General features: G+C 49.3%; 1 protein-coding gene across 1 annotated transcript in view; it reads right to left on the bottom strand.

Annotated features, from left to right (window-relative positions):
* The window catches only part of IPO4 (importin 4), a 3,494,625-nt gene that overhangs the window by 772,311 nt on the left and 2,695,516 nt on the right, over nt 1–26,798 (bottom strand). Inside the window, exon 22 of the mRNA XM_085624107.1 lies at nt 20,517–20,622. Coding sequence (XP_085480233.1) covers nt 20,517–20,622 — 106 coding nt within the window. The remainder of the gene's footprint in view (nt 1–20,516; nt 20,623–26,798) is intronic.

Raw genomic sequence — 26,798 nt, 5'->3', positions numbered from 1 at the left:
TCTGCACTGACTGCCTGTCAGCAACTTTCCTTCAGGCATCCATAGAAGTCCACGACGAAACCCGACGCAAGTTCAAACCTATGCACCCGCAGCCTGTGGGCTAGGTAACTTGGGTACTTCGGTGCTCACAAGGGTAGTGACTATCCTAGGGTCTAGTTTCCGAGTCTCGACTTTCTAGCTATACCAGAAGTGTCCTAAAACTGCTTATTTCTAACTGCTAGTGATTCTATTGACTTTTACGCATTACGCGTGAGTGTTTCCACTCTGCACCCGAATCCCGTGGGCCTCCCACTTCCTACCTGTTGCTAGTGTAGAGTAGCCCCAGCGATTCCCTAGGCCTAGGCCTATCCTATTTCCGTGACAGTGGTCCTTATACCACTTACTTAGTATATGGTTTGCGTGGCCCCTAGGGCCTAACTGTATTACTTACCTGTGTGACTTAATGTATGCATAAATAAGACTGTGTTGTACTTACCTCTAATCTCATAAAGAGTGCTGAGGGTTTGACTAGAATAAATACACTTTATTTTATATATATATCTGTCGTGGTGTCCTTTCATTTGGTATTCAAGGGATTATATATGGTATCACAGCTGGCTTCACATGCCATTCAGAGTTTAGCCTAAGACTGCTCTTGTCCATGCTACCACTAGGATAGCTGGTCTATAAGGTTGACGTTACAACCAATCACCATAAGGGTATTTGGACTGATATAAGGTGTACACTAGAACTAGTGACATCATACATCAGGCCAACTTCTCACAGTAGTGTTTGGTAAAAGTATATCTGCTGGACCATGTTGCCGCTTTACAGATTTGATGAAGAGGCACACCGGCGAAAAGAGCTGTAGATGAAGAGATTGCTCTCGTAGAGTGTGCTCTTGGGGTCGCTTGCAATGGTCGTCCAGCTTGGTCATGACAAACAAATTGCAGCAGAAATCCAACGAGCTATGGTTGGCTTTGACACTGCATTTCCTTGACGCGGTTTACCATATGCTACAAATAGTTGGTCCGATTTGCGCAATGTTGCTGTCCGCTGTAGATAAAACTTCAGACATCTTTTGACGTCAAGAGAATGCAAGGCTTTTTCTGCAACTGTTATAGGATTTGGGAAGAAGGTCTTTAAAGTTACAGGTTCATTAAGATGGAAATCCGTCGGAACCTTTGGCATAAACTTAGGGTTAGTGCATAATACTACAGCTTCAGATGTAAATTAAAGAAAAGGTGGATGAATAGTGAACGCTTGAAGGTGATTAACTCTTCTGGTTGATGTCAAAGCCAGCAATAAGGAAACCTTCCAAGAAAGGAACTTTAAATCCACCTTGTGATTGGGCTCGAAAGGGTTCTGCATTAGTTGTGAAAGCACTATATTAAGGTGCCAAGACGGAGGTGAACGCCGGATAGGAGGGAACATCCGGAATAACCCTTTAAAAAATTGTTGGATGACTATTGGAATAAAGAGAGTTAATACCATCCTGCCGAAACCTTGAAATTGCCGCCAAGAACACCTTCAGGGTAGAATGGGAAAGACCGGACCTTGCCAATTGTAGGAAGAAAGGCAGAATTTGTTCTGGTCTTGCATGAATAGGATGGAGATTAACAGACTGACACCACACGCAAAACCTCTTCCACTTTAGTTTGTAGGTTTTAACAGTTGCCGGGGCTCTAGCATTAGCCAAAACTTCTTGACAGTCTGGAAGGATATCTAGGTGTGCAAATTCAAGGTGTTGAGGAGCCATGCTGCTAACCTCAGCGATGCTGGGTCCGGATGACAAATTTGGCCGTTCTGAAGGGTCAAAAGCTGCGGAATTGGTCGAAACTGTATGGGCTCGGTCTCCGAGAGGAGGAGAAGTTCCGTAAACCAGTACTGGCGGGGCCACCTGGGAGCAATTAAGATCATGCGGCAAGGTTGTTTCTTGATCTTGCGCAGAACTCGTGGAACCAACGGAATTGGTGGAAAAGCGTAGACATATATTTGCGACCAATTCATCGAAAATGCATTTCCCAGTGAGTCTTTGTGGGGAACCCAACTTGCAAAGAATGGGCATTTGCGGTTCTGGCTGGTTGCGAAAAGGTCTAGATCGGGATGCCCCCATTCCTGAAACACTCTGTCTAGGGATGGTTGATGTAGCTCCCATTCGTGGTTTGACGTTGTGGTTCTGCTGAGGGAATCCGCCAGAACATTGGTGATTCCAGGGACGTGAATGGCTTTGAGGCTGATCTTGTGACGAATTGCCCAATCCCAAATCTCTTGTGCTTGCTGAGATAGTAGTGGTGATCTCGTCCCGCCTTCCTTGTTCAAGTAATGCATACTGGTCGTATTGTCTGTCCGTATTAGTATGCATGCTCCTCGGATGATGGCTCGGAAGGATTTCAGAGCCAAGAATATGGCTCGCAGGTCTAGGAGGTTGATATGCCACTTTCTTTGTTCTAAAGTCCATCTGCCATTGACTGTCATTCCTTGAAGGTGCGCTCCCCAACCCTCGAGGGATGCATCTGTAAGTGATGGTGAAATCCGGCATTTTGACTAGAAATGCACAACCTTCTCTCAAGTGCTTTACCTGGGTTCACCAATGAAAAGCGTCCCGCATTCGTAAGGTGATGCAAATTATATCTTCTAATGATCCTGTGATCTGGAGCCTTTGAAAATTGAGCTCTTCCTGTAACGGCCTCATTCTGTACCGGCAGTTGGGAATGAGATGAATGCAGGATGAAATCATCCCTAGGAATGATTTGTATAGACGGACTGAAACGCACTCTTTTGATAGCAATGAGTGCGCGAGGTTGCATATCTTGATTTGCCTTTCTTTTGACACAAGGCCTTGGTCAGTTTTGTGTCCAGTGTTGCTCTTAGGAAAATTCTTCTCTGAGAAGGAGCCAAATGCGATTTTTCTAGATTTGTGGAGAGACCCAGAGACTGGAAAAGCAGGAGGCATTCTCGAACATGTTCTGATACTATTTTGGAAGAAGGCAGTCATCCGGGTACGGGAAAATTTGAATTCCCTGCAGGCGAAGATGTGCAGTTACTGGTGCGATGACCTTTGTGAATACCCTGGGTGCTGAACGGAGTCCAAATGGGAGGACTCTGAATTGAAAATCCCTGCCAGCCACTCTGAATCGTAGAAATGTTCTGTGTCTGGGTAGGATTGGTACGTGAAAATAAGCGTCCTAGAAGTCGAGGGTGGCTATGTAATCCCCCGCCGAAAGTAACTGTAGAATTTCTTGGAGCGTTAACATCCGGAAGGACAGCTTCCTTAAAAATTTGTTGAGAGCGCGAAGATCGAGAATTGGACGCCACTCTCCTGACTTTTTCCGGATGAGGAAAAATCTTGAACAAAAACCTGTTCCTCTCTGCAGCAGAGGGACTTTCTCGATTGCTACCTTCCGAATCATCAGATTTATTTGGGAAAAAAGCTCCTTGAGATGAGCAGGGGGTGGACCCTTGGGAGGAGAAATTGGTGGAATACTTGTGAATTCCAGAGCAGGCCTCTGGATACTATATCCAACACCCACTTGTCTGTAGTAATTTTGGACCAGTTCGAATAGAAGTGGGATATTTTTCCTCCAATTTTTATGTGGGGCAACGGTAGAGATGGTGGCAGGTGGCTGTTCTCATTGTTTTTTACTGGACTCTCGTCCACGAAAGGATTGTTTCCTTCTAGACTGTAAATAGGACTGACTCCGTTGTCCATAGGATTGCTGCCGATAATTTTGAGATCTTTGGCCAGTCTGGGAGGATTGAAAGGATAGATGCTGATTATAACCTCCCCTGTTGGAGAAGGATCCACGTCCTCTGGCACCACGGAAGGAAGACTTACGGAATTGCAGGCTACCAAGAGACCTCACCGTCTCCGTATCTTTTTTAATCGCCTGAAGGGCTTCGTCCACGTGTGGACCGAATAAGGACTCACCATCAAATGGCATGTCTATGATCTTCGATTGAACCTCCTGATGAAAAGACGTTGACTTTAGCCAACCCTGCCTTCTTAACGCTGCAGCTCCCGCCAATTGCCTGAACCCAGTAGATGCCACATCCACTGCTGCATCAATGATTTCTGCCGATGCATACTCCCCTTCCTGCAAAATCTTTAAGGCATCGGATTTTGAAGGCTCCGGTAGCATATTGATGAAAGGAGAGATGTCGGACCACATCTGGTGATCGTATCTCCCCAATATAGCTAGGGAGTTTGCAGCCCGAACCGTGGTCGCTGCCATCGTGGAAACCTTCTTTCCTATTGCATCTAACCGTCTGCCATCTCTATCAGGTGGAGCTGATATGGGCGATGATGGATTCCTGGCCCGTCTTTGAGCCGCTTGAGCTATGACGGAGTCAGCTTTAGGTTGACCGATGAGGCATGCCGGTGAGTTACTTGGGGCCTTATACTTCTTATCCAACCGTGGTAAAACTGCTGGAAGAGAGTTTGGAGTAGCCATTAGTCTTAATCCCTCCTTCCAAATAAAGTAAATGATCGGAATTGCTCGAATCTGCTTCCTTGGTTGGTCTTTAAAATCATAAAGGAAGCAGTCGTCCTGTTTTGCATCCATGGGGATAAGGAATCTCTTGGTAGCTCTTTCCATAAGGAGATGAAAACTCCCGATATCCACCGGGGGAGAGTCTACCGGGGCCGGAGCACTTGGAGACGGAGTTTGCACTTGATAATCGTCCCACTCCGACATCACTGACCGATCATCTACTTCTCCTTCCTCCCTTTCATCGTCAGTAGTATGTAAGTGACGCGATGGCAATGGAGAAGGTGGTCTTCGAGACTGAAAAGAAGGTACTGGGACTCTTGGCATAGGCATCGGCGGAGGAGACTCCGCCGATTCTGAAGAAGGGAAACGCCTATAATAGTCCTGCAACATATACTGAAGATTATTGAGCAGGTCTAACGGCATTTGTGTAGAAGGCATTGAGACAGGCGGTGGCGGCTGTGGATCAGTATCAGGATCTTCCTCCTGGTCAGCAGGCCTCGGCGACGAGAATGTAATCGTCGACGACAATTTTACCTGAGGTAAATTCCTGTCAGGAAAACTTTTAGATGGCATAGTTTTTTCTGATTTCCTCGGGGGAGTAACAGGCTTAGTTCTTGAAGGTGGAGACGTCTTCCTTGATGAAGACGAAGACTGGCCAGAGCCCTTACCAGGCTGGGTTTTCCTCAACACCTTCGCCCCAGGAGAAGAAAACTCTCCTTCAGCCACCCTTTTTCTGGAAGAAATAGAGGATCCAGAGGCACTTTCTACCTCCGACAAAGGGTTGTCTTTATCCTTAATCTTCTGTAGCCACAGAAGTAGGCGCCCTTCTCTATCCCTGAGGGTTTTCTGAGGGAAGGTCCGGCAGATCTTACACTCCTTCACCTCATGATCCGGATAGAGGCAATAAATACATTTCTTGTGAGGGTCTTCAGAAAAAAGCCGAAGCTTTCCACAGGACTCACAAGGCCTGAAGAGGGATCTTTTTGAAGTTGACATCCTTAAAGATTCCAAAGTAGTAGAGAAAAACTTGAAGTACTGAGTAGAGCTCAGGGAGACGCCCTTCACACGACGTGCGGTAGAAAATCCGAGAGCCTGAGCCTCTGAGGAGAACATTCTAGTGGGTGCTGACGCCTGATTGGCTGCAGTTTGGACTGGACATAATGACTGCGATAGTCATAGATGTGGAAGTTTATTCCTTGTAGCTTAGGCTACTTTACTTCCTGGTTTCAGGTTACCAGGGTTTTTGGGTTGTTATATTATTGCTTTTCTATGTACCGTGGGACTCCCACTCCGACGACGGGGAATGATTCAGGCATGTGAATCTATGAAAGACACCCCAAATACTGGAGAACATTCTAATATGGCGCCCCATATACTATACGCAAGAGACGGCAGGTTCAGCACCAAGTGATATCGCAATATTTTGCAATTTGGACAATGTATACGCCATAAATATGAGTCGTTTCAGCACGCACAGAGAAACACAAGATTACGCTGATGGATTTGGTCGCGGTTAAAACCACTTAACTGGTGAGAATCCCACCCGTATATGCTGCGCAGACGTATAGGATTATTTTAACGTCATGTAACACATGTATTGAGGCATTGCCCTAGATGTGCCATCTAATAGCTATAAGCACGGAACACTTAGCGGCTTATTTACTGTCCTCTGAGGTATTTTATAAGCATATAGCTTTCTGTAAATGTTTGCCTGAGTATAGTAACCGTAATCTCTTATAGTAACTATCAGATATGTTCTGATGTTTATTTTGGTGCTTCTTGATTCCATTTGATGTATGTAGCACATTGTATCAGCCTGAGAGCAGCAGTCGTGTATGTAAGATTTCGGTCTATCAGTAAGGACTAAGCTTCCGAGTATGTGAAATATACCCTTTTGGCTTTCCAAATAAAAGCATCTCAGTAGCACATCGCGGTTATGTTCAAACATTATCTACAGAGCTGGTTTGCAATTCTTATATACAGTGTGTACGACTAGTTTTACTAATTTAGTGCCACACCGTTTAATATTCATTTTTAGAATAAACCTATTGGAACATCGTGCACCACACAAGTATATGGTCTCTTGCAGCACCAAGGTTAAAATAGGATGAAGCACAAGTTATGAGTGCCTTTCCTTTCTAGGTAATATCTTCAGCATATATTTAATGAACTCACTCAAGCATTCTCAGACAAAAGATGGATTTTCTCATTACCACTTCGGTTTAAATCTCTCCCATAGATGGAACCAGTTGGAATACTTCAACCTTAGATACATAAATAATTCATTTTATGGACACGATCCAACAACCTGTTGGCGCCTAATTGGGGTGAGATCCGATAATCTCTCAAAAGATACAGCTTTGTTTCTGGAATAATACTGAGCAAAACTTCCTTTATATTATCTGAATGGGGTCTCTTTTAGATAGAACCAATTTGTCATTTACGAAATATCCATATTGTGGATTGTTTCAAAAGATGATAAGGATATTGTAGGAGAGTAGGGTCTGCTTTCTATGTTCACCCCCACTTTTTGCTTTTGCTTCACTGGTTTTCGACTTAGATGTGGCTGTGGGCCTGCTAATCAGACCCACAGCCCAGCTGTTCTCTCTCTAAATTCACTATGCACTTTAGGTGCATAACCCAATTGGTAAGGATCACCTTTTTGGACCCTGTACAGTGTACCTTAGGTACCTAGGGCATAGGTGTACCCTAGGCCTACCAGGAGCTGCAGCATGTATTATGCCACCCCTGGCTGGCCTTCCATTATGACACAACTGGCTGATCACTCAGCTGGGGCAAGGTCGTGTAATCACCCCTTGCTTAGGTGTAGTATTCCTATACCTACCTTATATATAGACACATGGGTAACCTATCAGTCAGTCCTATGGCAGGCCTTAACAATCATGAAGGCAGAGTGCTTGGTAACATGTAAGATGGTGCTCTAGCATGAGCTGTGCCTGTCTGCAGCTTTCGGAACCATGTCCTTATAGCTGTTCTATGATATCGCCTACCATAAACTCTTAAAGTGCCTTATAATCCTCGCGGTTATGGTAACTATGGTTTGGCTTTATCAAAACATGTCGTGTAAGGTGTCTAACACTTTGGAATACTACCCCCACACCATTTCTGGCGGTGAGGATAGTATTCCTCCCTTCTAGAGGGAGAAGACATGTTGAAGACCTACTACCCGGTTAAAGTTAACCAGAGCCCCAACGTCACAAAATGGACGCTGCTGCCACAGACACGAGTCTGACCTCCTGCTGCTGGGAGACCTTCCAGCGAGGGAGGCTTGGACAATAGGTTTCCTGCCTTGGGAGGTGCTAGCACCACCCTAGACAGGCCTTAGTGTATTGGGGCAGGGAGGGATGAATGAAACAAGACACTGCCTGGGGCACACAAGGTGTCCGATGCATAGTCCAGTTCAAACCGGTGCTGGGGCACTCCAGCCCCAGTCCTGGCGCAAAACTGGACAAAGGGAAGGGGGTGTAACCACCCCCCTCCCTAGTACCACCCATAGGAGGGACCTAGCAGGTAACCCAGCCCCCCAGATTAGTATAAGAGTGGGAGCTGAGTCCCTAGGACTTTAGATTATCCTGAACCTGCATCTTGAACAGAAACTCTGGACCTTCGACATTCTACTACGGAAGAAGACTGAAGAATCTCCCTTGTGGCTAAGGAGTGATCACCCTGGGCAACCAGGCACCATCCAGCGACCGCTGCTTGCTTTGCGACTGATCCTACGAGGGACGACTGCAGAGACTGACCAGCGCCGTGACTTCCAGACACCTCTGAACCAGATCCACATCTACAGCAAAGTTGAGACCCGTGGAGGCGACGAGGAACGTGGGACCGGCGACTTGGGAAAAGTGGCTAGTAACTGACTAGCGCGACTTCTGAGGCTTCCTCGAGGCTGTGCTTGGGGAATTGAGAAGCCCCAATCCCGAGCACCATCTGCAAAGAAGATCAGCTCCCCACATTTCACGTGTTCTGCGTGGGGCCCTTCTGCACCTGAGTTGCTCGACGTGTTGTCCGGTTGCTGACCCGTTGGCTAGTGACCTCTGTGACGACGAACCTTCAATTTTGCCTTGCTGGTCCGGCTCCTCCAGACTGGCACCCGCTCCCCTGTGAAAGGGAAGCACCCCAGACCTTCCTGGTCTGCGACAGAAGCAAGTCCTCCATCCTGCGTGGGTTACGCTTGCCAAGGCTTGTTGGGTCCTAACTCGACATCGATGCCGCCGACAGCAAGAGCCTTCGTGGGATAGCTCGCCTCCTGGTTCTGGTCGTCCTCGACGCCTCCTGGTACCCGTGGCTGCTGCGACAAGCTTCACCTCTTCACCTGAATCTTCACGGCATCGCCTGGTTCCTTCCCGGCTCCTGGCTGGTGACCTAGACTCTGTCCCCTCTGCTTGCAGGTATCCTCCTTCCTGATTCCATCCTTGGAATCCACCGGACACTCTTCACTGACTGCCTGTCAGCAACTTTCTTCAGGCATCCATAGGAGTCGACGACGAAACCCGACGCAAGTTCACACCTATGCATCCGCAGCCCGTGGGCAAGGTAACTTGAGTACTCCGGTGCTGACAAGGGTATTGACTATCCAAGTGTCTAGTTTCCAAGTCTCTAACTCCTAGTTCCTTCCGAAGTGTCCTACAACTCTTAATTACTAAATACTACTATTTCTATCGACTAACGCATTACGCATGAGTGTTTCCACTCTGCACCTGAATCCCGTGGGCCTCCCACTGCCTAGCAACTGATAGACAGTGTAGCCCCAGCAATTCCCTAGGCCTAGGCCTAGGCCTATCCTGTGTTCGTGACAGTGGTTCTTATACCACTTAGTATATGGTTTGCGTGGCCCCTAGGGCCTAACTGTATTACTTACCTGTGTGACTTATATATGATTGAATAAGACTGTGTTGTACTTACCTCGAATCTCATAAAGAGTGCTGAGGGTGTTTTGACTAGAATAAATACATTCTATTTTTATAATATATCTGTTGTGGTGTCCTTTCATTTGGTATTCAAGGGGTTGCAAATGGTATAACAGCTGGCTTCACATGCCATACAGAGTTTAGCCTAAGACTGCTCTTGTCCATGCTACCACTAGGATAGCTGGTCTATAAGGTTGACTTTACAACCAATCACCATAAGGGTTGTTTGGACTGATACAGGGTGTACACTAGAACTAGTGACATCATATATCAGGCCAACTTCTCACAGATATATCATAGCTATGGATATATTTGCTGAGAACAACACAGATCCATTCAGGTTTATACATTACTTCTATTTAACCTCTACTTGATCTTAAAAAAAACTTTTTAAATCCTAGATCTATATATTAGGCTTTCTCCAACACAAACTCTATGTTTCTTCACTTTGGCTGAAGTATTCTTGGTCTATTTCTTTGTTGCCATTTACTCACTGCACCCTCCGACTCAGTGCACGTTTCTTAAATCTGGTATATTCTATGCCACTTTGACGATTACGTGCACCCTATTATAGGAAGGATTAAACGGTCACTATCAAGTGGGATATGAAACAACACCTGGTTCTGGTTCCGGAATCACGGGCACTATTAAGTTGAAATAAGTTTTGAAAATTATCGATGATTATGACAGTCCCCAGGTTAATGTGTGTTACAATTGTCTTTACAGATAACCCCCGCCCACTTTTTGTGTTATGTATTGAAATCTGTATTTGGTCCTGATGAAGGTGGTATAATCTTCCACCGAACCGTGCGTAGACCATTTCCAGACATGTGGGAATCCTACAAGAGACACAGATAAAAGAAGAGTTGTTTGAGACGGATAATTAAATTATCAAGTGTCTGTAGAAGTCAAATTTATATACGATCCCAGATACATTTTGTATTTTATTGTCATTTTTGTGTTGTATGTATGTATGACATTATGGTTGGACAGAGTGATAGGTGAGAATGCAGGTATGATGGTTGTTTGTGAGGTTATTTAAAACCTTTTGAGATTTGTATCTCTAATGTGCACAACCTATATGAAATTGTTATAAATGTTTGTATTTATATGATGACTTTATGAACACCAAAAAAGTGAACAAAAATATACATAAGTAAAAAATGCATTTTTGATAAACAATAAAATAATATTTTATCTAATAAAAGCACAAGTTACTTACTTGTGAAACGATATATCCCTAAGAGACATTAGTTAGTGATAGATTCCTTACCTTAGAATATCTCCAGGTGTCAGACTGGATCCAGAAACTTTTCGTCAGCAGTACCCCTGCGCGTCGGTAGGCATCGTCGTGCGGCTCCGTGTACGTCGCTGGCATCGTAGTCGCCGAGATTATGTCAGAGCTACTTAGACGTGCCCACGCGCGGTGACGTCAGTTCTGTACACGACTTTCCACGCCAGGAACGCAGAGCCATGCCAGAGACCGACTACTGGTACATTAAAACTAGGGCCCTGAAAGGGATGACCTCAACCCTAGACACCAGTTCGCAGAACAGGGAGGATGGGCGGGCGGTAAGGAATCTATCACTAATGTCTCTTACAGATATATCGTTACACAAGTAAGTAACTTGTGCATCTGAAATAGACACGTTAGAGATAGATTAGTTACCTTAGAATACATATCCAAGCAATACCAACCCCGGTGGTGGGTCTGCGAAGTGAGATTACACCAGAAAGTCACGGAGAACCGAACGGCCAAAGAAGCAGTCTCTCCGGACTTGACTGTCAAGGCAATAGAGCTTAGTGAAAGTGTGCAGTGAGGCTCATGTGGTCGCCTGACAGATGTCACGCAGTGCGACACCGCGTCCCAATGCTGTAGTAGCCGCCGTCGGCCTGGTCGAATGGGTGCGCAACCCTACCGGAGGCTCCTTTGTAGTCAAAGAGTTACAGGCTTGAATACACAAGACAACCCAGCGGGAGATAGTTCTCTTGTGCACAGCCCGGCCTTTCTTGGCGCTCACGTAGCCAACAAAGAGCTGGTCATCCACCCGGAATGGTTGTGTGCGGTCAAGGTAGAATGAAAGCACACGTATGGTCCAGACGATGGAGCCACACTTTCTCTCCGGAAGGGCGCGGAGGCGGAAGGCAAGTGGGCCGAGAGACCGTTTGCCCCAGATAAAAGGCAGTGACTACTTTTGGTAGAAAGGAGGGACGTGGCTGAAGCACAACCTTGTCCGGATGAACCACCAGGAAAGGAGGTTTACATGAAAGAGCCTGGAGCTCAATCACACGCCTAGCGGAGGTGATAGACACCAGGAAGACAGTGTTCAAAGTTAAGAACCGTAAAGGACAGTTATGAAGAGGCTCAAAGGGAGCGCACAGTGAGTATGTGAGAACCAGGTTCAAGTCCCACTGAGGCATCACAAAAGGAATAGGAGGGAAAAGGTGAGTAATGCCTTTGAGAAATCTATTGACAACAGGGAACTTGAAAAGAGAGGGCTGATCAGGCAGCCTGAGAAAGGCTGAAAGAGCAGAAAGGTAGCCCTTGATAGTGCCCAGAGCAGAGCCCTGCTGGGACAAAGAGAGAAGGAACAATAGGACCTCAGAAAGAGGGGCAGAAAGGAGATCTACAGCTTTCGCTGTGCACCATACCACAAACTTGGTCCACTGACAGGCGTATACAGTTTTAGTTGAGGGAATCACATTACAGACTTCAGGAGGTAAGTCAAATGGAAGCAACTGTCGCCGCTCAATCTCCACGCAAGGAGGTGGAGGCTGGACAGATTCGGGCGGAGGACGGTCCCCTGATGCTGCGACAGGAGATCCTCCCGAATAGGCAGTCGGATTGGGGGATCCACACTCATACTGAGTAGCTCGGGATTCCAAACCCTTCGAGCCTAGTCCGGTGCCACAAGAATGACTTGGGCCCGATCGCGCCTGAACCTCTTCAGCACTCTGGGCAGAAGTGGTATAGGCGGAAAGGCGTATAACAAACCGCAACTCCACTCGTGACGAAAAGTGTCGCCAAGCGAGGGCCGCCTTGCAAACTCCAACGCACAGAACTGCGGACATTGCGCGGTCTCGTCGGCGGCGAATAGATCTAACCAGGGTTCTCCCCACAAGTGAAAGAGACCTTGCGCCACCACCAAGTGAAGACGCCATTCGTGATCCCTTATGCACAGACGGCTGAGTGCGTCCGCCTTGGCGCTCAAAGGACCTGCCAAGTGGTGAACCGCCAGGAAAATGCCCTGATGTTCCAGCCATGTCCAGAGACGCAGAGCCTCTTGATATAGGGTCCACGACCCCACCCCGCCTTGCTTGTTGCAGTACCACAAGGCGGTGGTGGTGTCTCTGAACACCTGCACTACTCTCCCCTTGACAGAGGAAAGGAATGCTTTCAGTGCAAGTAGGATCGCCCTGAGCTCCAAAAGATTGATATGGAGCTTGAACTCCGCCTGAGACCAGAGACCCCTGATCTCTGCCTCCCCCATATGGCTGCCCCATCCCAGGAGGGACTCGTCCGTCACCACTGTGTGCTCCGTTTGGGGAATGGAAAGGGACCTGCCGCTGACCCAATGCTGGTCAGTGAACCCCACTGCAAGTTTTGTGCAGTGCCCTCCGAGATCTGGACGTAGCCGGACAGGTGTCCCTGATGCTGCGTCCACTGGAACTTCAGGTTCCACTGCAGAGCCCGCATATGCCATCTGGCATGATTGATCAGCAGGATGTAGGAGGCCATGAGGCCTAGCAGCCTCAGTGTCTTCCTGACCAAAACCCAGGACAAGGGGTGAAAGATCGGAATCATAGCCTGAGTGTCCCGGACATGCTGTTCGGGAGGACAAATCCAAAAGTGTGCCGAGCCCAGAACCACTCCGATGAAGAGGAGCTGCTGAGAGGGGATCAGATGTGACTTCGGCACATTGATGGAGAACCCCAGCAAATGCAGGAGGTCGGCCATAGGCTGGAGGTGGGAGACGACTGCCTGGGGCGAGCCTGCCTTCAACAACCAGTCGTCAAGGTAGGGGAAGACTGAAAACCCTGATCTGCGCAGACGAGCTGCGACCACCTCCAGCACTTTTAGGGAACACCCGAGGGGCACTGGTAAGGCCCAAAGGGGAGCCCGGTGAATTGAAGGTGCTTGTAGCCAGCCGTGAACCGTGGGTAACGCCGGTGGGATGGCAGGACGTGAAAGTAGGCGTCCTGCATGTGTGTAATGCTACCATCCAGTCTTGCGTATCTAGGAAACGATTGACGTTCCGAAGATCTACAACACGCTCGATGCCAAGGGTGCCGCAACTCCCTGTTGGTAAAGTGTCAAGTGATCCCCCGACATGCGGTCGTACTGACGTGGCAGAGCAAGAGGAGTAGTCTCGAAGGGGAGGAGTAGTCCCTTTGGACTGTTTACAGAACCCACCTGTGTAAAGTGATTGGGCGCCAGTGGGGGAGGTGATGGCGCATCCAGCCGTCCCCTGGCGTGCGGTGGGCCTGAAACAGTGGACTGAAACAGAAGACTAGGAAGGTTTGGAGGCAGCGGTGGTAGGAGTGGCGGTTGACTGATCTACCCGCTAGCCCTGGGACCCACCCTGCTGTTATACAAATTGCTCTGCCCATGGAGGATGCAGGGTCAAGAGCATAATGGATGGTGAATCCCACCGCATCTTTGCCCTCTGCAATTGCTTGAGAGCACCTTCCAAGCCTCCGCTAGACACTGTGGCAGCACCTGCGCCACCGTGTCCCACACAGAGTTGGAATAGAGGGCCAAAAGGCCCTTGGAGAAGCAGAGCCCTGGATCACTAGACACTCTGGTGGTAGGTGCTGTGTTATGAAACTGGGGTTGCCTTGCATGCAAAGGCGCCCCTGTGTGACTTTTAAAGTGCGTTATTGAAGGGTAGTAGCAGCTCTGTAGGGGAGGCCGCTGCTGAAGCACTACAGTGAGGAGATTTGCCCTGATAGGCACTGTAGGGAATTTGAGGTTAGGAGCCTCCCCTGCGCCATATCAGATAATGAACCCACCACCTCCGTAGCTACGGAGGAGGGGGACAGTGTATCAGGGTGTGGAGATAATTCCAGCTTGCTGGATCCTCCATATTGTCAATCCAGTGTAGATCATCCTCACAGCGAGCTGCGAGAAGGTCCTCAGACCCCTCCTAGTACCCCCCTTTGGTCAGGAATAGGAATTGGAGCCAGGACAAGGCAGGCTTGATATAATCCGGCCCTGGAGGCAACAACGTCGATGCCAGATCCGAAGGCGGCGCCGAGGCCAACTGCCGCGCCGAGGCTTCCGGAAGTGCTACGGTCGGAGCCAACGGCGGCGCCGAGGACGGAGCCAACGGCGGCGCCGAGGCCGGAGCCAACGGCAGCGCCGAGGCCGGAGCCAACGGCAGCGTCCAAGCCGGAGCCAACAGCGCCACAGGGTATCTTGCCGGCGTAACCGGCGCCAAATGCGGCGGCACAGGGGCAGAACCACCCAAGGGGTCCGCGGGGCCCCTATGAGCTCTGGAGGGACCCGATGGGACAAAGAAAAGGCCCATGGCCGACAGAAGTACCTGTACTTCTTCCGGAGGCACGTACGGTCCCCAACAATGCGGGCAAGCTGCAGGCAACAACGGAGGCCCCAAAGGAGCCGCGGGGGAGTGACCACCGGCCCCCTCCACCGAGTGCCGCGACCGGTGAGGGTTAGACGAAGAGCGACGCCGCTTCTTTAACCTTTAATGGCGCTTGTGACTTACCTGTCTCCCTGATTCCGATGAACAATGGTGTCGGCTGCGCCAGCGATCCCTCGACCTCCCACGGGAGAGGGACCTTGAGTGGCGCAGTACCGCGTGCCGGGCCTCCAACAACTACCGGGAACGCTTCCGCAAGTCGTCTGAGCCATGGCCCGACAATCGGGGCACGTCTCGGGGAGATGGCGTGCCCCAAACAGAAGAGACACACGTTGAGCGGGTCCGTCACCGACATGGTCTGACGGCAGTCCCAACCGGACTTAAACCCGGGCATCCCCACTGCACCAAAAGTCGAATTGTCGACAAAAACAAGATACAGGTCTCATAAACAAGTCAATTTTATTGACTAGGAGTACCACTCTCCCTCGGATCTGCGCTTGTTGGCGTGGAAAAAGAAAGAACTGACGTTAGCGTGCGTGGACACGTCTAAGTAGCTCAGACGACGTCATCTCGGCGACTACGACACCAACGACATACACAGAGCCGCACGACGATGCCTTCCGACGCGCAGGGGTACTGCTGACGAAAACGTTCCAGATCCAGTCTGACGCCTGGGGATATTCTAAGGTAAGGGATCTATCACTAACATGTCTCTTTCAGATACAGGTGATAAAACTTTGTATATGGGGACATGTCTTATGTATGAGCTTTGAGCCAATATTGTAATTAGATAGGTCAATTTAGAGGTACTTCTGTCATTTTCTTGTTCTTTCCCCCTCCTCTTGGACCTGAAAGTACGTAGGGGGTACCTTTTCTCTGTCATGGAAGGGTAGGGTACACCCCTTTATAGGATTTGAAGGACGCACTGGTCTGATCCAACACTCTTCCGGGTCAGTTGAAAAGAGGACATGCGCTTCACTCTTCCACAAGAGCCCTGTTGGCTTGCAAGAGCAAAATAGACCTTCTTTCCTGGTGGTGTGTGAGAGGAAGATTGCTGGAGAGATCCAAAGCCCTTACGTTTGACTCTACCCCTGTATTGCTTGAGGATTGGATTTTGGGGCTGCTGGGTGTGGGGCGGAAAGGACTGACGCTGTCAGAAGGTAAATCCTCTTGAGAACCCTCAAAACTAGTGATAGTCCTTGGTTGGCTGGAGTCCCAAGTACCGGGCCATAGGATTACTAACTTTGAAACGTTCCAAGGCAGAATCAGCTTTATCCCCAGATAGGCTTGTTTCATCAAAGGGGAGGGCCATCAAGCCGGCCTGTACATCTGAGGAGAAGCTAGAGATTGAAGCCAAGTACGTTGCGTCAGAGAGGCTTAGGCAACCATGGTGAGCTCCACAGAGAGGTGGGTTTCGACCATGCTACCCTAAATGGATCCAGCAGGGCTTCACTGAAAGGCAATAGGGGTTACGGCAAGTGTGCGGCTGGGAGAAATACCTCAAGGTTGAAATTTGCCTTTAAATTAACCACTGGAAAGTGCAGTTCCAGCACCCTGGCAGCTTTCATTGACCACTGAGTGGAAATGCATCATTTCTAGGGTAGGAGGCCCTGTTGGAAATTACATGTCCAGAGAGATGTCTAATCCACTGGCCAATGACAGGCCTGCCATCTCATAAGATTTTTCCTACAACCATCATCAATGTAGGTGTAAAGATTCAGAGGATCAGTGTCTGATCCTAAAAGTTTATGGATCCTCTGCCTGTATTCTTCCTCCTCCAAGAGTATCTGCCATCACTTCTGGATCTGCTGTGGGGTACGGAGTCAGGAAAAGGAGAAGGAAGTGGCACTGACTAATCAGCGTTCGACATCAGAAGAGGTGGCGGTGTTGGTCATGAGATAGATGGCTGCTTCGCCGTATAATGGAGCACTTGCCAAAAGAATGGAGGAACCAGACCTGTGCTAAAGTAACGGTGCCAAACAATACCAGTTTCGGAGCTAAAGGCTTAAAGATGGGTAGGCTGAAAGAAACCATGGGAACTCTGGGTATAAAGGTGTCGGCACCAGGATTTCTGGGAACGATGGTGCTAGCTCCAGTGAAGCCAGGAAAACTGGAGATGGTGTAGGTGGCAACCAACGTGGCTCTGGGCAGTCCTGTGGAGTCACTGGCAAGGTGCCACTTGGAGGAGCATCTGCCGCTCCACGACTGTCAAATCCAGTTACAAGGGTGAAGATCCTGGGAAATGGAGAGGCGTTTGAGAGACTAACCTTTCTTTAGTGTTTTGCGCTTTCTGCCCTTTCCTGGTGAATGTGAGGGCAGTGACTTACAGTGTGGCCTTGAACGAGGATGGCCAGGACTGTCATTGAGGGTCCAGGCCATGAATAGCTTCGCCTCACTGTGAGAGGATGGCTTAGTATATGGTGCTCACTAATAAAAGTGTAGTACCCTGCACTAATCCAGACAACCCTTATGGTGATTTTAATGGTCTTAGACCACCTTAGAAAGCTCTGGAAGTGGTAGCTGTGGAGATCAGCCTTCATGCTTAGTCCAGAAGGAGTGTAAGTTTGTTTTACCAGTACTTAATCTTGTGGTATAGGGTAACTGAAAATATGTATTTTATAATCAACACTAAAACTTTGCAATATCAACTGACCGGAGATATAAACACAATACACACAATATTCACAAACTAGAACTTGTAAATAGCACAAATACACAGTGGTCTCCAGAGGGAAGACCAAACCATATACTAAAATAGTGGAATGAGAACCCCACGGAGGTCGTGTGCAGTGTGGGAACATGCCTGCATGCACAACGTTAGTCAATGGATAAGTTGTGGTTGCAGAAAAAGGACCTTTCCCAGCGGACCCTGAAGACACCTTGTGGAACATGGAAGGTTGGAAAGTCACCCCACCCGTGGATACCTCAGGAACCATGATACCTACACCAGGGAAGTGGGTGCACAGGTGTCAAGTGACGTCAGAAACCGCCGTAGAACACAACGGAGGACTTCAAGAAAGGTGCTGCTGGAGAAGAAGACTAAGGAGACAGGTCGATCCCAAAGCTGGATTCAAAATGAGAGGTACCTGCATGCAGAAGGGACAGAGTCTATGCCACTCAGGAGTGACCAGGAGGCACAGAAGACGAATAGCCACCAATGTCGGAAATGCAGGAGAGGTTGACTGTGCCCTTATAGTTGCAGATGTGCGGACCAAGAAATGCTGTAGAAGACCAAGATCCATTCACAAGCTGCCCCACATGAGTTGTCGAGAGCCAAGGAGTCAGTGTCCAGCAGGGGCACCAACAAGCTTTTACAGCAGCAAGCAACGTAGTTGACGACAAAGGTGCAGTGTCGGGACCAGTAAGGTCCAAGTGACTCACCAGAAGCAGGTAAATCATTGCAGGCCTTGAGCAAGCAGGGGAGCCGACTGAAGCCCAAGAAGACCATCAAGAGGACGCACGGGCCTAAGGCACAGGAGTTGCCAGAGGACCTTGAGCAACTCATTAATGAAGAAGGCTCATGGTGAGGGCGAAGATCTTGGCTGCAGGAGGTTGGAGCTTCTTGGAGCCCACAGATCTCTGGGGGAGACAGCCAACAATCCTTGGCAACGGCAAGTCGATGCGATGCACAGGAGTTCTGTTCCAGCGGTTCTGATGAGGGATACTGGCCTCAAATTTGGTATGAAGACACTGCAGGCCTCGAGGGAGTTGCAGAACCACCACCTGTGTTGCTGAGCCTTTCGGAGTCCATGGGAGCCCAGGACCAGCTGAGTTGCAGTGCCTGCAAATGCAGGGGAGTGACTCCTTCACTCCAAGAGAGATTCCTTCTGGTGTCTTGGATGTCCACAGGCCTGGTGAAGAGCCTGTATGGAGATCGGGCACAGACGTTGCAGAAGACAAGAAGGACGATGAGACCAAGAGCAACAGGAATCTGCAGTCTTGGTTCCCAAAGCGAAGTCCAGAGTGTCTGGATGGTCGAAGTTGAAATGGTATGTGATCTGGATCTTGTCCCACAATGAACTAGGGACCCACCCAAAGGTAAGCCCTTAAGTACTCTTAGGAAAGGTTTGGGACGAATGTGGGGTCCCTCCCAGAGGAGAGGATGGACAGTGGGGAGGATTCTCCCATGTCCCTTGTCCAGTTTAGCGCCAGTACCCGAGCCAACAGCTCACTGAACTGGTTTTAACTGAAGTATGCAAGGAGTGCACAAAATGTGCCCTTCAAGCAGTCTCAGAGCCCCCACCCTGTACCAATACACTAAACCCTGTCTGTAAGGTGGTCACACCATCCTGTTACAGGACACCTATTGTTCTGCCTTTCCCTGCTTAAGCTTGGCTCGGCAGCAGGAGGGCAGAATCATGTCTCTGGTAGGCAGCAGTCCTAAGTTGCAGTTCGGTTCTAAAAGACTGGTACCGGGAGCACTGAGGGCCTCCCGCTGGAGCATTACAGTGAATGGAATCATACCTCTCACACCCGTTATGGTGTGGGGTGTATGATTCCAACATGTTTGATCCCAAACATGACCGGGTTCGTCACAGCCAGTTTAGAGATAATCATCGCGTAATGGCTGATGCACTTACAACCCAGGAGAATGGACTCCAAAGGTTGTAGGGGTGACCCGCTCATGTAGGGGCACCTTTACACTTAGTACCGAGCGCCCTGCCTTCAGGATTGAAAATCCTGCCTTATGGATGACTTATAGGTTTTAAGTGCAGTGACCTTGGCTATAAGGAAACTTATATCTGTCGTAAGTGGTGCTAGCACCAGCTCACACACGCTGCAATGGCAGGCCTGTTAGTCACAATTTGAGTGGTCTCTCATGGGTGGCATAATACCTACTTCAGCCCATGGGAAACCCATCATGTACTATACCCTGGGTACCTTAGTACCATATACTAGGAATTATCAGGGTACACCAGTAGCCAATCTGGAGTTAACCCAAGTACTCATTATGTCCAATTTAGGGAGGAAGCACAGAGACGGGGGTCGAGGTAAGCAGGATCCCAGTAAGACTAGTCAGAAAAACATAATGACACCAGCAAAGAGTGGGGGTGACCATGAAAGCGGACCCTACTTACCTACAACACCCAAGACCTTTACCAATCTCGTGCAACACATTAGAGTCTCCTCCTTACTTCTTGAATTCTGCAAGAAGCTGAAGACCTCGCTCTTCGACTAAGTCACCGAGGCAGACTCCCAGCACCTTCAGCCTCACGCCTAACCAGTGCCTGGATACCCTCATGGGTGATTAGCCGTGCAAGACAAACTCACATAACATCTAGTCTTACACCTGGGATTACTCTACAGATGAGGAATCTGCAGGTAGGAATATCATTCAGAAATAGAGATGTTAGGCAACTTTTCAGATTCTACTTTTAAAAGTTGATATGTATTCAATGAATATCAATAAAGACCCTTTGATAGAGAAATGACAAATAAGTCCCATGTATCCAGTACACCATCCGGAACACACCAGCCCCTATTATGCACAATTCAAAGCACTTCCCCACCTGCTGCATTCTGTTCACTTGGGTTTTTCTGCCAGACACGGTAGACACCTCTGCAAAAATTGCAGAGGGCTTCATAAACTGCCTTTCTGACATTCATATGAGGGGCCTACAGAGAAGGAAACAGAAAAAGAGACATGAACAAAGTAAAAATAATGAGTATTTAATAGAGGTTTTCAAAATGAGTCTATCTATGCAAACAAATATAGAACCTCTCCCCTCATCAAGAACGTACGGAGGTCAGAATAAGAAACACAAAATACAGTTATGGAGCAAGGTCTCCTAATCTTAGAATAAATAACTTTCTTGTCCCAATGAAGACAGAGGTTACTGGGTAGCACTTATGGTAGGTAAAAAAAGAAGTTACTTACCTTCGGTAACAATTGTTCTAGAGATACTGAATCTACCTGCTATGTCCCCAGGTGCCTGAGTAGATGAAAATTAATTACTTACTTGTAACTGCAGTTATCCAGTATTGGTATATTTCATAGATCCACATGCTTGAATCCTCACAGTCATCAAGGCGGGAGTCTAACTGTATCATCATAAAAGCAGTTAATCACGAACAAGTTACTTACCTGCAGTAATGATATATCTGTAAGAGACATAGGTTAGTTATAGATTCCTTACCTGTAGACTTACTCCCAAGTATCAGACTGGATCCTGAGAATTGTTTTCGTCAGCAGTACCCCTGCAGGTCGAAAGGTGGCGTCGGTCGGCTCCGCGTGCATCGTTGGCGTAGTGGTCACCGGAATGACGCCGAGGTAGCTACTTAGACGCCACCCTCGCGCACTGACGTCAGTTCTTTTACACAACATTCCATGACAGAAGTGGAGAGTCATGCAAGACACTGACCACTGGTGCACAGAACTAGGGCCCTGAAAGGGATTCCCTGACCCTAGAAGTCAGTTCGCAGAATGGGGAGGATGGGTGGGGCGGTAAGGAATCTATAACTTATCTATGTCTCTTACAGATATATCGTTACCGAAGTTAAGTAACTTGTTCATCTGAAAGAGACAATTAGTAAATAATAGATTCCTTGCCTGTAGAATAGATACCCCAGCAATATCAACCCCGGAGGTTGGTCTGCAAACCAAGTTCACACCAGAAAGTCCTGGAGAACAGAACGGCCAAAGAAGCCGTCTCTCTGGACTGGGCTGTCCAGGCAGTAGTGTTTCGTGAATTTAGCTGCCTGACAGATATCAATGAGGGGAACTTTCCGTCCCAAAGCAGTGGTAGCTGCCATCGCCGTGGTGGAATGGGCGCACAATCCCACTGGAGGCTCCTTCTTTGCAAAAGAGTAGCAAGCTTTAATGCACAAAATTACCCACCTAGAGATGGTCCGTTTGTGCACGGCCCAACCTTTTTTGGCACCCACGTAACCCACAAAGAGCTGGTCATCCAACCGGAATTGCTTGGTGCGAAACAAATAAAATGAAAGCGCACGTTTAGGATCCAGACGGTCAAGCCTCTCTTCTTCCTTAGAAGGATGCATGGCGGAAAAAAGGTGGGCAAAGTGATAGTCTGACCAATGTGGAAAGAAGTAATCACCTTGGGAAGAAAAGAAGGTCTGATACTGAGGATGACCTTGTCCAGATGAACAGCCAGAAAGGGGGGCTTTGAAGAAAGAGCTTTGAGCTCACTCACCCTGCAAGCAGAGGTGATGGCAAACCGAAAGGCAGTCTTTAAAGTAAGAATTCTGCGAGGACAGTTAGGAAGCGGCTCAAAGGAGCGCACTTAAGGTAAGTAAGAACCAAGTTCAAGTCCCCCTCAGGCATTACAAAGGGAAAGGGAGGAAAAAGATGAGTAATGCCCTTAAAGAAGCGATTTACAACAGGGGACTTGAAAAGACACGGCTGATCAGGACGCCTAAGAAAGCCTGAAATGGCTGAGAGGCAGACCTTCAGAGTGCCCAGAGCAGAGCCCTGCTGGACCAAAGACAGGCATAACAAGAGACCCTCATTTAGAGGGACAGAAAGGGCATCCACTGTCTTTGCTGTGCACCATGCCACAAATTTGTTCCATCTTACCGTCTTAGTGGAGGGATGCCTGACTGCAGAGATATCACAGACATCGGCAGGAGGGTCGAAGGCTGTCAACTGTCGCCGCTCGATCTCCACGTAAGGAGGTGTAGACTGGACAGGTACGGGCAGAGGACTGTTCCCCGTTGCTGCAACAGAAGATTCTCCCGAAGAGGCAGTCGGATCGGAGGATCGATGGCCATGTGTAACAGCTCGGGATATCAGACTCTTCGTGCCCAATCTGGAGCCACAAGCATGACTTGGGCCTGGTCGCGCCTGATCTTCTTCAGCACTCTGGGCAGAAGTGGTATAGGCGGAAAGGCGTATAGCAAACCGCAACTCCACTCGGGACAAAAAGCGTCGCCTAGCGAGTGCCACCTTGGAAACTCCAACGTGCAGAATTGCTGACATTGCACGATCTCTTCGGTGGCGAATAGATCTAACCAAGGCTCACCCCACTGCTTAAAGAGACCTTGTGCCACCTCCGAGTGAAGTTACCATTCGAGATCCATCATGCATCTGTGGCTCAGTAAGTACGCCCTGGCGTTCAAAGAACCAGCAAGGTGTTGAACCACCAGGTATATGCCCTGATATTCCAGCCATGTCGAGAGACGGGGAGCCTCGATATTGGTCCACAACTCCACCATGCCCTGTTTGTTTCAGTACCAAATGGAGGAAGTGTTGTCCGTGAACACCTGCACTATTCTTCCCCGGAAAGAGGGAAGGAATGCTTTTAGTACAAGCCCGAAGATCCAGAAGGTTGATGTGGAGCTCAGACTCCACCGTAGAAGAGAGGCCTCTGATCTCCCCCTCTCCAATGTTGCCGCCCCACCCTAGAAGTGATGCATCTGTCACAACTGTGTACTCCGGTTGGGGAAGGGAGAGGGATCTGCCGTTGACCCAATCCTGGTTCGTTAGCCCCCACTGCAATTGACGTGCAGTGCCCTCCGAGATCTGAACACAATCGGACAGATTCCCCTGATGCTGTGCCCACTGGAACTTCAGATCCCACTGCAGAGCCTGCATATGCGACCTGGCATGATCTACCAGCGGGATGCAGGAGGCCATGAGGCCCAGCAGCCTCAGGGTCATTCTGACCGAAACCCGGGATAGAGGCTGAAAGATCAGAATCATAGTACAAATACCCCAGACTTGCTGCTCGGGAGGATAAACCTAAAACTGCCTAGTGTCCACAACTGCTCCGATGAAAAGGAGTTTCTGAGAGGGAGTCGGGTGTGACTTCGGCACGTTCATAGTGAACCCCAGCGAGTGCAGGAGGTGCGAAGTAGTCTGGACATGGGAGACGACTGCCTGGGGTGAGCCGCCTACAACAGCCAGTCGTCGAGATAGGGGAAGACTGGAACCCCTGATCTGTGCAGATGAGCTGCGACCACTGCCATCCCCTTCGTAAACAACAGAGGGGCACTGGTAAGGCCAAAGGGGAGCACGGTGAACTGACCCTCTTTCCATCTTTTTCGGAGGAGTCGTTCATTAAGACGGCATACAGCATCTCGTCGGGCTCCCCCCCTCGACCCTTTGCCCCAGAAGGCTTGGAAACTATTCGGCTATCAGACCTTCCCCTGGTTGCGCCAGATCTGCAATCAGTCGTTGGCTGAGGGTATGGTCCCGGACGGCTGGAAACAGGCCGTGGTCTCCCCCCTTATTAAAAAACCTACTTTGGACCCATCTACTCCCGCCAGCTTTCGGCCTATCTCTCTCCTCCCGTTTCCTATTAAAATCTTGGAGAAGGCGGTGAGCAGATCCCTCTCGAGTTATCTTGAAGCCAACAGCCTGCTGGACAAGGACCAGTTCGGCTTCCGCCCATGCCACGGAACCGAGTCCGCATTAGTCACCATGCTGGACTCGATGCGAATGCGAGCTGACACAGGGAGCACAGCTGTTCTGGTGCTCCTAGACCTGTCAGCCGCTTTCGATACCGTGAGTCATGATACGCTGCTGGGACGGTTGTCGGAGGTCGGGGTGGGAGGCCAGGCACTACAGTGGCTTCGCTCCTACTTAATGGGAAGGCATCAAAAGGTGACTATGGGACCATTCGTCTCAGAGAACACACCTGTGGACTTTGGAGTCCCACAAGGTTCCAGCATCAGCCCCATCCTGTTTAATATATATTTACAACCGCTATTTTCCATCATTAAAGCGTACGGGGTGGAGCTGATTAACTATGCGGATGACACCCAATTGGCTTTCTCCCTGGAAGGTAAGCAGGCGGTTTCTCTGGAGCAGTTCCAAAGCTGCATGAGGCAGACCACGGACTGGTTACGGAGAAACTGCCTGCAGTTCAACGGAGACAAAACTGAACTGCTGCTCTTCGCACCAACGAAACAGATCCAACATCTTCCAGTGGATTTCAGGCTTGCCCCGGACTCAGCTCCACTGACGCCAGCCAGCACTGTACGAAATCTGGGGGTTCTATTCGATAATAACCTCCAGATAGTTTCACAGACTAGTAAAACTTCCAGCACCTGCTTTGGTCTGCTGCGACTTCTACGCCGTGTTCTTCCGCTGCTGCCTGCAGACTCCCGTTAGAAGCATCATCCTCAGCAGACTGGATTACTGTAACTCTCTGTACCTCGGAGCCCCCCCAATACATTCTGCAGGGGCTACAGAGAGTTCAGTCAGCCGCTGCTAAGCTGGCACTTGGTCGCAAGTTCGACTCATCTCCCACCCAGGCACTAAGAGAATTACACTGGTTACCCGTCAGAGAGAGGGTCCTTTTTAAATCTCTGTGCCTGGTGCAGAAGACAATTCATGGAACAGGCCCGATTCCACTCCAGGAAAGATTCGCCTGGTACTCCCCCGTAAGGCAGCTGCGGTCATCCATGGCCAACCTGCTGGCACAGCCCAGCTTCAGACGGGCCAGACTGGGAGGGAGGGCATTTAGGGTGGTCGGAGCTCAAAGTTGGAATGCACTTCCACCCGCTCTCAGACAGACGCAGTCATTGATAGAATTCAGAAGGAGCCTTAAGACCTGGCTTTTCCCAGCAGCATGAAGCCCCTGACTTTGCCTCTCCGTGCAATTAACATCTCGCTTGGTCAGAGCGCCTGGATACCCGTAGGGTTACAGTTTCTCCGCGCTATATAAATCTGTATACAATACAATACAATACAATACAAAGTGTTCATGGCCCACTGTGCACCATAGATAGCGTATGTGGGCTGGGAAGACGAGAATATGGAAATAAGCATCCTGCAAGTCCAACGCCACCATCCAGTCTCCGGGGTTGAGATCAGACAGGACCTGAGCCATTGTGAGCATCATGAACTTTTCTTTTCAGAGCAGTTGAGGGCCCTGAGGTCTAGAATAGGTCACATGCCTTTGTCCTTCTTGGGCAGCAGAAAGTAGTAGGAATAGCAACCACAACCTACTTCTGGTGCAGTGACCCTCTCCATAGCTCCCTTGGCCAAGAGAGCTGAGACTCACTGGCAGAGCAGTTCCAAATGATCCTCTGATAAGCGTTCGTATAACGGTGGCATGGAGGGAGGAGCAGTCTTGAAGGGGAGGGAGTAGCCCCTTTCGACGATTTGCAAAATCGTGATGGATTACCAGTTGGAGGTGATGGCAAATCCTTCATCCAACTGGTCCTTGATGGGCCTGAAACGTCGGACTAGGAATGTTTGGAGGCTGCGGCAGGGGGAGAAAGGGTGGACCAGCCTGCCTCCTGGCTCCCAGACCCGCAAGGCCGCTGGGTCCCACATCCGCGCCACGCAGAGGCTGGGCATCTTGCGTGAACCAGTAGCTAAACTGAGCCGGACGTGGTTGGGTGCCTCTTCCGTAGCCACAAAAGGGACGAAAACTAGTCTGGAGTGGGCGAGAAGGCGCAGTGAAGCCCAAAGACCTGGCCATAGCTCTAGAAGAACAAGTTACTTACCTTCGGTAACGATGTATCTGTAAGAAACATTAGTTAGTTAGATTCCTCACCTTAGAATATCCCCAGGCGTCAGACTGGATCCGGAAGATTTTTCGTCAGCAATACCCCTTGCGCGTCACTAGGCGTCGTCTGCGGCTCCGCGTCCGTCGTCGGTGTCGTGCGCCGGAATGACGTCGTCGGAGTACTTAGACGCCGCCCTCGCGCGCTGACGTCAGTTCTTGTACATAGCTTTCCGCGCCAGGAACGCAGAGCCATGCAAAGACCGACACTGGTGCCAAAAATAAAATCATGGGGCCTGAAAAGGATAACCTTAACCCTAGATGTCAGTTCGCAGAACGGGGAGGATGGGTGGGTCGGTGAGGAATCTAACTAAC

This window comes from Triturus cristatus, chromosome 1_1 (assembly GCF_964204655.1).
Source record: "Triturus cristatus chromosome 1_1, aTriCri1.1, whole genome shotgun sequence".
Classification (NCBI taxonomy): Eukaryota; Metazoa; Chordata; class Amphibia; order Caudata; family Salamandridae; genus Triturus; species Triturus cristatus.
This window is presented reverse-complemented; position numbering and strand designations above follow the sequence as displayed.